The 12,829-nt window shown below is 47.7% G+C and overlaps 1 protein-coding gene across 1 annotated transcript in view; it reads right to left on the minus strand.

The window, feature by feature from the left end:
- LOC119970922 (mucin-6-like) overlaps window positions 1-12,829 on the minus strand; it is a 415,844-nt gene that overhangs the window by 226,036 nt on the left and 176,979 nt on the right. Inside the window, exon 14 of the mRNA XM_038806032.1 lies at window positions 4,084-4,178. Coding sequence (XP_038661960.1) covers window positions 4,084-4,178 — 95 coding nt within the window. The remainder of the gene's footprint in view (window positions 1-4,083; window positions 4,179-12,829) is intronic.

The following is a 12,829-nucleotide window of genomic DNA, read 5'->3' on the forward strand; positions in this document are numbered from 1 at the left end:
TACAATCAGAATTTAGGGAGATAGGAGATAAGTTAAAAAGTAGGACCTCAAAGGTAGTAATCTCAGGATTTCTACCAGTGCCACGGGACAGTCAGAGTAGAAACTCAAGAATAGTCAGAATAAATATGTGGCTTGAGAGATGGTGCAGGAGGGAGGGGTTCAGATTTTTGGAACATTGGAACCAGTTCTGGGAGCGGTGGGACCATTACAAACCGGATGGTCTACACCTGGGCAGGACTGGAACCAATGTCCTAGGGGCTGCTTTTGCTAACACTGTTGGGGAGGTTTTAAACTAATGTGGCAGGGGGATGGGAACCAGATTAGGAAGTTAAAGGTCAGTAAAGAAGCAGCAACTAACGGCAGTAAGGTACGAGATAATAAACTCAATGTGACTAGTGGGAAGAGTAACCCAACAACCCCCCTCTTAACCTTACTTTTGTTAGGACACTACGGGCAATTTAGCATGGCCAATCCACCCAACCCGCACATCTTTGGACTGTGGGAGGAAACCGGAGCACCCGGAGGAAACCCACGCACACAGGGGGAGGACGTGCAGACTCCACACAGACAGTGAACCAGCCGGGAATCGAACCTGGGACCCTGGAGCTGTGAAGCATTTATGCTAACCACCATGCTACCCTGCTGCCCCAGGTATTCATAAAGGAGAGGGACAAGACGGATGTTGAGGCTAGGGATGGATGTTTAAATACTCTAGGTCAAGTTGTCATACGGAAGGGGGAAATTTTGGATATTCTAAAAGACATTAAGGTAGACAAGTCCACAGGACCGGAAGGGATCTATCCCAGGTTACTGAGGGAAGCGAGGGTCGAAATAGCTGGGGTCTTAACAGATATCTTAAAGCATCCTTGAGCATGGGTGAGGTCCCGGAGGACTGGAGAGTTGCTAATGTTGTCCTTTTGTTTAAGATGGGTAGCAGGGAAAATCCAGGGAATTATAGACCTGTGAGCTTGACGTCAGTGGTAGGCAAACTGTTGAAGAAGATACTGAGGAATAGGATCTATTCACATATGTAGGAAAATAGACTTATCAGTGATAGGCAGCATGGTTTTGTGCAGAGAAGGTCATGCCTTACAAACCTAATAGAATTCTTTGAGGAAGTGACAAAGTTAATTGATGAGGGAAGGGCTGTAGATGTCATACACATGGACTTTAGTAAGGCTTTGATAAGGTTTCAAAACCATGGCAGGTTGATGGAAAAAGTGAAGTTGTATGGGGTTCAGGGTGGACTAGCTAGATGGATAAAGAACTGGCTGGGTAACAGGAGACAGAGAGTAGTGGTGGAAGGGAGTGTCTCAAAATGGAGAAGGGTGACTAGTGGTGTTCCACAGGGATCCGTGCTCGGACCACTGTTGTTTGTGATCTACATAAATGACCTGGAGGAAGGTATAGGTGGTCTGATTAGCAAGTTTGCAGATGATACAAAGATTGGTGGAGTTGCAGATATAGAGGAGGACTGTCAGAGAATACAACAAAATATAGATAGATTGGAGAGTTGGGCAGAGAAATGGCAGATGGAGTTCAATCCAGGCAAATGCGAGGTGATGCAGTTTGGAAGATCAAATTCAAGAGCGGACTATATGGTCAATGGAAGGGTCCTGGGAAAAATTGATGTACAGAGAGATCTGGGAGTTCAGGTCCATTGTACCCTGAAGGTGGCAACGCAGGTTGATAGAGTGGTCAAGAAGGCATACAGCATGCTTGCCTTCATCGGACGGGGTATTGAGTACAAGAGTCGGCAGGTCAGGTTACAGTTGTATAGGACTTTGGTTAGGCCACATTTGGAATACTGCGTGCAGTTCTGGTTGGCATATCACCAGAAGGATGTGGATGCTTTGAAGAGGGTGTAGAAGAGGTTCACCAGGATGTTGCCTGGTATGGAGGGGGCTAGCTATGAAGAAAGGTTGAGTAGATTAGGATTGTTTTCATTGGAAAGACAGAGGTTGAGGGGGGATCTGATTGAGGTCTATAAAATTATGAGAGGTATGGACAGGGTGGATAGCAACAAACTTTTTCCAAGAGTGGGGGTGTCAGTTACAAGGGGTCACGATTTCAAGGTGAGAGGGGGAAAGTTTAAGGGAGATGTGCGTGGAAAGGTTTTTCCGCAGAGGGTGGTGGGTGCTTTACCAGCGAATGTGGTAGAGGCTGGCACGATAGCATCATTTAAGAGGCATCTAGACGGGTATATGAACGGGCGGGAACAGAGGGAAGTAGACCTTGGAAAATAGGAGACAGGTTTAGATAAAGGATCTGGATCGGCGCAGGCTGGGAGGGCCGAAGGGCCTGTTCCTGTGCTGTAATTTTATTTGTTCTTTGTTCTTTGTGTACGGTGTGTTAGCTTTTATTGGCAGAGGGATTGAGTTTCGGAGCCATGAGGTCATGTTGCAGCTGTACAAAACTCTGGTGCGGCCGCATTTGGAGTATTGCGTGCAATTCTGGTCGCCGCATTATAGGAAGGATGTGGAAGCATTGGAAACAGTGTAGAGGAGATTTACCAGAATGTTGCCTGGTATGGAGGGAAGATTGTATGATGAAAGGCTGAGGGACTTAAGGCTGTTTTCATTAGAGAGAAGAAGGTTAAGAGGTGACTTAATTGAGGCACACAAGATGATCAGAGGATTAGATAGGGTGGACAGTGAGAGCCTTTTTCCTCGGATGGTGATGGCAAGCACGAGGGGGCATAGCTTTAAATTGAGGGGAGATAGATATAGGACAGATGTCAGAGGTATGTTCTTTACTCAGAGAGTAGTAAGGGCATGGAATAACCTGCCTGCAACAGTAGTGGACTCGCCAACATTAAGGACATTTAAATGGTCATTGGATAAACATATGGATGATAAAGGAATAGTGTAGATGGGCTTTAGAGTGGTTTCACAGGTCGGCGCAACATCGAGGGCTGAAGGGCCTGTATTGCGCTGTAATGTTCTATGTTCTATGTACCCACAGCACTACGGCATGGGGGTCCTGGGATGGCAGTAATCGCGGGTCTGGGCCATGGCATGGAGGGTGATGATAACCCACTCGGCGATGAGCCTTGGTGCGGCGCATCGTATGTCAATGTCTGACTCATGCCCACGGTTGCACCATCCATCTGGGTAACCCCTGCATGCGAGTTGGCCAGTCCATCTTATGGTCTCACCGAATCCCTGGGGTGGTGGAGGGAGGGACAGTCGGAGGGGTGGGGGGATAGGGAGAGGAGGGAGGGTGTTGAGCACGAGCCACCCAGAGGGCCTGCACCATTCCCCCCTGCCCAAACCAGCCCACCCCTCACACCCATCAGACAGAGCACCAAGACAGGTTGTAACGGTGGTGCAAGGTGTTTCTTGTGAACAAATATTTACAAATTTGTGCCCTAGCCCCGACAAAAGTGGCCTTTTGACATCAGTTTTTCTGGCATAAAAGACCACAGTTTTCACGATGGAGAGTCCAGCCCTTAGTGTCAGAAACGGAGAAACCAGCCCCTTATGTTTCTCTGATTCGTTTAATATTGTCAATGAAGGGGACATCTATATAATCTGTGGAATATGCCTGCTACTTCAAGGGTGTAGACAACTAAATAATAAATGTGTAAGTTACCCTACCATTTCAACTTATTACATTTACCATACCACATTTTATTTTAACTCAAATTTCTTTGGCTATGAATGACAGTTGTAATTGACCTAGCGCTGCAGTAATATACTTTACATTTAGGTATCTCCTCCTCTTCCTTTAGCTGCCGTGCCCCAAGAGGGCATTGACGATCTTGAAACTCCACTGGATATGCTTAGAAAATTGCAGTGGTTTGCCTTTGTCTCCTGCAGTATGGCTGACCAGGAAATTTCCATTCTTACTGCTTGTGACCAGTCATATTGGAAGGATTTAGAGACATTCAGGTGCAGACAATTTTAAAAACAGTCTCATGTCTTTAAGTTTGCTTAAGAAAAATAAAATATTTTCAGAATAAAGTGATAATTAAAATGCAGTGTTCTTCAAGGCATTCTGGTGACCTCTCTAACATACAAAGGAATGTAGGATCTAAAAATATTTAAATAGAATGCAAAGAACATGAAAACAATTCATTACCTCATAAAATTCTATTGGATCCAAAACCTCATGACATTGTCCAAATATGGAACTCTCTTTCAACAATACAGCACAATGGGCCTCAGCAAACATTTCTGTTAAAAGCAAAACAATAGTTTTATTGTTATAAATTGTTATAAACTGCCTCAGCATTTTCAGTCCCAGTGATTGTCAAAAGCAGAAATAGACCCAATGCATAGAAATAAACATATTTCCCACTGCCCAGAATGTGATCCTAATTCATAGCAAGATCTGTTAAAGGTGTCTTCATCCTCATTCTGTCTACCTTTAATCCTCCCAATCTCTTGACGTCTAAATCCAAACAAAGAACAAAGAAAAGTACAGCACAGGAACAGGCCCTTCAGCGCTCCAAGCCTGTGCCGACCATGCTGCCCGTCTAAACTAAAATCTTTTACACTTCCGATGTCCGTATCCCTCTATTCCCATCCTATTCATGTATTTGTCAAGATGCCCTTTAAATGTCACTATCGTCCCTGCTTCCACCACCTCCTCCGGCAGTGAGTTCCAGGCACACACTACCCTCTGTGTAAAGAACTTACATCGTACATCTCCTCTAAACCTTGCCCCTCGCACCTTAAACCTATGCCCCCCAGTAATTGACCCCTCTACCCTGGGAAAAAGTCTCTGACTATCCACTCTGTATATGCCCCTCATAATTTTGTAGACCTCTATAAGTTCGCCGCTCAACCTCTTTCGTTCCAGTGCGAACAAACCAAGTTTAATTAACCTCTCCTCATAGCTAATGCCCTCCATACCTGGCAACATCCTGGTAAATCTCTTCTGCACCCTCGCTAAAGCCTCAACATCCTTCTGGTAGTGTGGCGACCAGAATTGAACACTGTACTCCAAGTGTGGCCTAACTAAGGTTCTATACAGCTGCAACATGACTTGCCAATTTTTATACTCAATGCCCTGGCCAATGAAGGCAAGCATGCCGTATGCCTTTTTGACTACCTTCGCCATTTGTGTTGCCCCTTTCAGTGACCTGTGGACCTGTACACCAAGATCTCTGTGACTGTCAATACTCTTGAGGGTTCTACCATTCGCTGTATATTCCCTACCTGTATTAAACCTTCCAAAATGCATTACCTCACATTTGTCCGGATGAAACTCCATCTGCCATCTCGCCACCCAAATCTCCAAACGATCTAAATCCTGCTGTATCCTCTAACAGTCCTCATCGCTATCCACAATTCCAACAACCTTTGTGTCGTCCGCAAACTTACTAATCAGACCAGTTACCTTTTCCTCCAAATCATTTATATATACTACAAACAGCAAAGGTCCCAACACTGATCCCTGCGGAACATTATTAGTGCCCGCCAATCAGAAAAACACCTTTCCATTGCTACTCTCTGCCTTCTATGACCTAGCCAGTTCGGTATCCATCTTGCCAGCTCACCTCTGATCCCGTGTGACTTCACCTTTTGTACCAGTCTGCCGTAAGGGACCTTGTCAAAGGCCTCGCTGAAGTACATATCGACAAGATCCACTGCCCTACCTGCATCAATCATCTTTGTGATCTCCTTGAAAAACTCTATCAAGTTAGTGAGATACAACCTCCCCTTCACAAAACCATGCTGCCTTTTGCTAATACGACCACTTGCTTCCAAATGGGAGTAGGTCCTGTCTCGAAGAATTCTCTCCAGTAATTTCCCTCCCGCTGACATAAAGCTCACCGGCCTGTAGTTCCCTGGATTATCCTTGCTACCCTTCTGAAACAAAGGAACAACATTGGCTATTCTCCAGTCCTCCGGACAATCACCTGAAGACAGTGAGGATCCAAAGATTTCTGTCAAGGCCTCAGCAATTTCCTCTCTTACCTCCTTCAATATTCTAGGGTAGATCCCATCAGGCCCTGGGGACTTATCCACCTTAATATTTTTCAAAACGCCCAACACCTCGCCTTTTTGGATCTCAATGTGACCCAGGCTATCTACACACCCTTCTCCAGACTCAACATCCACCAATTCCTTCTCTTTGGTGAATACTGGTGCAAAGTATTCATTTAGTACCGCGCCCATTTCCTCTGGCCGCGCCAATTTCCTCTGGCTCCACACATAGATTCCCTCCCCTGTCCTTCAGTAGGCCAACCCTTTCCCTGGCTACCCTTTTGCTTTTTATGTACATGTAAAAAGCCTTGGGATTTTCCTTAACCCTATTTGCCAATAACCTTCGTGATCCCTTTTAGCCCTCCTGACTCTTTGCTTCAGCTCCTTCCTACTTTCCTTATATTCAGCACAGGCTTCGTCTGTTCCCAGCCTTCCATCCCTGACAAATGCCTCCTTTTTCTTTTTGACGAGGCCGACAATATCTCACGTTATCCAAGGTTCCCAAAATTTGCCGTATTTATCCTTCTTCCCCACAGGAACATGCCGGTCCTGAATTCCTTTCAACTGACATTTGAAAGCCTCCCACATGTCAGATGTTGATTTACCCTCAAACATCCGGCCCCAATCTACGTTCTTCAGTTCCCGCCTAATATTGTTATAATTAGCCTTCCCCCAATTTAGCACATTCACCCTAGGACCACTCTTATCCTTGTCCACCAGCACTTTAAAACTTACTGAATTGTGGTCACTGTTGCCGAAATGCTCCCCTACTGAAACTTCTACCACCTGGCCGGACTCATTCCCCAAAACCATGTCCAGTACAGCCCCTTCCCTAGTTGGACTATCTACATATTGTTTTAAGAAGCCCTCTTGAATGCTCCTTACAAACTCTGCCCTGTCCAAGCCCGAGCACTAAGTGAATCCCAGTCAATATTGGGGAAGTTAAAGTCTCCCACCACAACAACCCTGTTTCTTTTACTCTTTTCCAAAATCTGTCTACCTATCTGCTCCTCTATCTCCTGCTGGTTGTTGGGAGGTCGATAGTAAACCCCCAACATTGTGACTGCACCCTTCTTATCCACTATCTTGACCTCTTAAATTTGGACGTCATTAAGTTCTCTATTTTTTTGTTTCACTGCAAAATGTCTATTTGTTGGCGAAGGTTGATGAAAATGACTGTTTGCCCTGCAATATTTTGAAAGCAGAGACATTTGATCCAACAGGGTCTCTGAGAACCAAACACAAGGTAGCCTGTCCATATGAGACTCCAAAGCACGATACAGCTCAAGGATCCCCAATTGAATTTTGTCATTTTTTTTTTTCAATCTTGTAAAATCCATGATATATTTCTCCAAAAAATGACAATCTATTTTCCAAAATCTAAGGGCGCGATTTAACATAGTGTGACAGCCAGCGCAAACTGCCACGAGCTTCCCGATGCTTGGCCCAGCGAGGCCGCCACCGTGATGAACATTAATTGGTCCACTTAATGGCCTCACAGACTTCTCGCCGCAAATCATGGTCCCACCGGCTGATTCACTGGGACCACGCTCACCAGCCCCCTGCTAACAAAGGAGAGCAGCACAGTCAACCCCACTCAGCTGGCAGCCATGCCGCTGAGATGACCAGCCCCATGATTCAGGAATGGGGACCTGGCAGAATACTCAAAACAGTCGAGGGTCTCGGAGGGTCAGCCACAGAGCAGCCAGTTCCGTCTGGGAGGGTATGGCAGCAACCGTCAGCTTGGGGAGCGTGACCAAGAGGGCCGGTACCCAGTGCTTCAAGAAGGTCAAAGGCTGGGGCAGCACAGTGGCGCAGTGGTTAGCATTGCTGCCTCATGGCACTGAGGTCCCAGGTTCGATCCCAGCTCTGGGTCACTGTCCGTGTGGAGTTTACACATTTTCCCCGTGTTTGCGTGGGTTCGCCCCCACAACCCAAAGATGTGCAGGTTAGGTGAATTGGCCACTCAATTGCCCCTTAATTGGAAAAAAATAATTGGGCACACTTCAAAAAAAAAAGGTCAAATGCTGTTTACAGCGGACCCCCGAGAGAATGCGCCCGGCACCACACCTGCCCAGCACCATTCCATGCCCTGGCCCACCCATGTTTACCAGTGCCACCCACACAGCCAAACCACCCCCCCTCCCCCCCAATACAGCCTACCTTCCCAAGCCCAGTCCCCAAACCAACGAGGAACCCCCCACACCCTGTCTGTGTCCCCGTAGGAGAAAGTTAGCACACAACCGGTGGCAGTGGTTAGCACTGCTGGCTCACAGCGACAGGGACACGGGTTCATTTCTGTCCTCGAATGACAGACTGTGTGGAGTTTGCACTTTTTCACCATGTTTGTGTGAGTTTTCTCTGGGTGCTCCAGTTTCCTCCCACAGTCCAAAGATATGCAGGTTAGGTGGATTGGCCATGATCAACTGTCCCTTAGTGTCCAAAAAGGTAAGGTTCGGTGGGGTACAGGTTTAAGGGGATAGGGTAGGGGTGACCCTAGGTAGGGAGCATTTTGAGGGTCAGTGAAGAATCGATGGGCTGAATGGCCTCCTTCTGCACTGCAGTGATTTACGATTCTATTCTATGATTCTAACCCTCGGGAGAGGGGCAAGGCAGGCGGCGGGCTGCCAGAAATCAGAGGCCTCACCCCCTTTGAGGATCAGGCCTTGGAGGTTGCAGGGGTAACCGAGGACAGAGCAGTTAACATCTTACAGGTCAGCGCACGGCACATAGGTGAGGATCCACCAGCCCCCACCCAGATGACCTGTCAAATGTGAGTTGTTAATGTCATACAGAATGGTCCATCCTTCACACTGACCACATTCCATTCTCCTGCAGACGACAGCACCGGCCCATCCAGGTTGGTACCTACCGCCTCCCATGAGAACACCTCAGAGGAGAGCTCAGAGGATGACACCGTTATCGCAGTACAACTGTCATACCCACCCTCCACCAGCACAGAGACACACACCTCGGTGACAGACTTCTGGGGCACATTCTGATGAGCACCACACATCTACTGATGTGCATCAGGTGGAGGCAGGAACACCCAGGTGAGACAGCATTGCAAGGTCTGCTGGATCCCAGGACCCAGCTGAGTCCCAGTCAGATGCTGTCTGCATCTGTCCCAATCACCTGTTGCACATGCACTAGCACACCCAAGTCTCTCTGAACAGCGGCATGCTTTAATATTTTATCGTTTAAATAATAATCCCGTTTGCTGTTATTCCTACCAAAATGAATAACCTCACATTTGTCAACATTGTATTCCATCTGCCAGACACTAGCCCATTCACTTAACCTATCCAAATCCCTCTGCAGACTTCCAGTATCCTCTGCACTTTTCGCTTTACCACTCATCTTAGTGTCATCTGCAAACTTGGACACATTGCCCTTGGTCCCCAACTCCAAATCACCTATGTAAATTGTGAACAATTGTGGGCCCAACACGGATCCCTGAGGGACACCACTAGCTACTGATTGCCAACCAGAGAAACACCCATTAATCCCAACTCTTTGCTTTCTATTAATTAACCAATCCTCTATCCATGCTACTACTTTACCCTTAATGCCATGCATCTTTATCTTATGCAGCAACCTTTTGTGTGGCACCTCGTCAAAGGCTTTCTGGAAATCCAGATATACCACATCCATCGGCTCCCCGTTATCTACTGCACTGGTAATGTCCTCAAAAAATTCCACTAAATTAGTTAGGCACGACCTGCCCTTTACGAACCCATGCTGCGTCTGCCCAATGGGACAATTTCTATCCAGATGCCTCGCAATTTCTTCCTTGATGATAGATTCCAGCATCTTCCCTACTACCGAAGTTAAGCTCACAGGCCTATAATTTCCTGCTTTCTGCCTACCTCCTTTTTTAAACAGTGGCGTCACGTTTGCTAATTTCCAATCCACCGGGACCACCCCAGAGTCTAGTGAATTTCGGTAAATTATCACTAGTGCATCTGCAATTTCCCTAGCCATCTCTATTAGCACTCTGGGATGCATTCCATCAGGGCCAGGAGACTTGTCTACCTTTAGCCCCATTAGCTTGCCCATCACTCCCTCCTTAGTGATAACAACCCTCTCAAGGTCCTCACCTGCAATAGCCTCATTTCTATCCGTCGCTGGCATGTTATTTGTGTCTTCCACTGTGAAGACCGACCCAAAAAACCTGTTCAGTTCCTCAGCCATTTCCTCATTTCCCATTATTAAAACTCCCTTCTCATCCTCTAAAGGACCAATATTTACCTTAGCCACTCTTTTTTGTCTTATATATTTGTAAAAACATTTACTGTCTGTTTTTATATTCTGAGCAAGTTTACTCTCATACTCTATATTACTCTTCTTTATAGCTTTTTTAGTAGCTTTCTGTTGCCCCCTAAAGATTTCAATTTGATACTCTCCCTTATTTCCTTAGATATCCACGGTCGATTTTCCCTCTTTCTTCCGTCCTTCCTTTTTGCTGGTATAAACCTTTGCTGAGCACTGTGAAAAATCGCTTAGAAGGTTCTCCACTGTTCCTCAACTGTTCCACCATAAAGTCTTAGCTCCCAGACATCGGCCTCTCTTGCCCCCTGGGCTCCCGGGTCTTCCGACACCCCGAATTTCACGACCTGTAGGCTTGGGAATACCTTTACCCCCAACACCTCAGACATTACATCCACAAACCCCTGCCAAAACCCTTTCAGTTTCGGGCACACCCAAAACATGTGGACATGATTTGCAGGCCTCCCCGCATACCGTCCACACATATCCTCTACTCCTTCAAAGAACCTACTCATTCTTGCAACCGTCATGTGCGCCCTGTGAACTACTTTGAACTGTATAAGGCTGATCCGTGCATGCGACGAGGATGCATTCACCCTCCTCAGGGCCTCATTCCACTTCCCGGCCTCCACCTGCCTCCTCACAATGCCCCCGATCTGTACGTATCTAAACTCATTCCCTCTGGGAAGCTTATATTTCACAAATCGGTGCCCACACCAATCTCAGATGCTGCCTCCACTGCTCCCATACTCTCTGGGCTGACACCACCCCTGGGCTCACGGAGTATCTGGCCAGTGTGAACGGCAGAGGTGCTGTCAACAATGCCCATAAACTCATTTCGCCACCATACCAACCCCCCCCCCCCCCATTCCCTATTTCCTAACCATAATGATGTTAGCCACCCAATAATAATTCATTATATTCGGCAACGGCACCACCCCTCCTCCTCGCCCCCATTCCAAAAATGCTCTCTTGACCATGATGTTTTCCCAGCTCACACAAACCCCGAAATCAATGCGTTGACCTTTTTAAAAAATGACTTTGGGATGAAAATTGGGAGGTTCTGAAATACGAACATGAGGCTTGGCAGCACCGTCATCTTCACCCTCCTGATCAACGACAATGGCAGCATATCCATCTTTTAAAATCCCCCCTTCATCTGCTCCACCAACTGAGCCAAATTTAACTGATCCCAAGCCCGCGCCACCTGGATGCCAAAGTATCTGAATCACTCCCAACACCTGGAATGGCAGTTCCCCCAATCTCTTCTGCCCCCTCGTCTCAATCGGGAACACTTCTCTCTTGTTTAGCTTGTATCCAGAAAACCGGCCACAGTCCTCCATAATGCCCATAATTCTGTCGCTGCCCACCAGTGGGCCCGTAGTATATGGCAACAGGTCGTCCGCATACTGTGAAAACCTGTGCGCAATCCCCCACCCGCACAATTCCTTTCCAACCCCTCGACAATCTAAGTATCATTGCCAATAGCTCAATCACCAGGGCAAAAAGCAACGGGGAGAGTGGGCACTCCTGCCACATGGTGCAACCCAAAATATCCCAAGCTCATTCAGTTCGTCCGCACGCTTGCTACTGGCACCTTATATAAAAGCCAAAGTTCCCCCCAAACCTCTCATAAAACTCCTCGGGGAACCCATCCAGGCTCGGGGCCATCCCTGGGTGCATCGCCCCCATACTCTCCCATACTCTCCAACACTTCCGTCAACCGAATGGAGGCCCCCAGCGCCTCCACTATGTCCTCGATCACCTTGGGAAACTCCAACTCGTCCAAAAAATGCCCAATTCACCCCCCCCCCCCCCCCCCGGGTCGGGGGCGCCGACTCATATAGCTTCCTATTAAACTCCTCAAACACCCCATTCACCCCCACCGGGTACAGCACCACCCTTCCCATCCCACCCTTCACTTTTCCAATCTCCCTAGCTGCCTCCTACGTCCTAAATGGTGGGCAATATCCTACTCACCTTGTGCCCATCCATTGTCAAACTGGCCCTTTGCAACTGCTCTACTGCCTTCCCCGTGGACACCAGCCCAAACTCCATCTGGAGCCTCTGCCTCTCCTTCAACAACCCTGCCTCTGGGGCCTTAGAGTACCTATCAACCCTCAAAATCTCATCCACCAATCTTGCAATCTCTGCTGGTTCCTCCTTTTCCCTGCGTGCCCGAATCAAAATAAACTACCCCCTAACCACAACCTTGAGTGCCTCGCACAGTGTGCCGGCCGTAACCTCCCCTGTATCGTTGAGTTCCACATACCCGCAGATGACAGCCCTCACCCACTCACTCACCTCTTCACAACTAATAACCCCACATCTAGCCACCACTGAGGGCATTGGACCCCCGACACACACCAACTCGAACGCCACCTGTTTGCTTACCATCACTGCCACCCTCCTCGTCTTCATGTCCATCCCCGAATGGAACACCTGCCCTACCCATCCTTTCCTCAGCCTTATTTGATCTCCTATCGTTAAATGCCTCTTTTGTAAAAAAGCCATGTCTGCCTCCAAACTCCACAAGTGCGGGAACACACGTGACTGTTTGACCGGCCCATTCAGGCACCTCATGTTCCACGTGACCAACCTGGGTGTGGGGCTCCCTGCACCCC

The sequence above is a fragment of the Scyliorhinus canicula genome, chromosome 9 (assembly GCF_902713615.1).
Source record: "Scyliorhinus canicula chromosome 9, sScyCan1.1, whole genome shotgun sequence".
Lineage (NCBI taxonomy): Eukaryota > Metazoa > Chordata > Chondrichthyes > Carcharhiniformes > Scyliorhinidae > Scyliorhinus > Scyliorhinus canicula.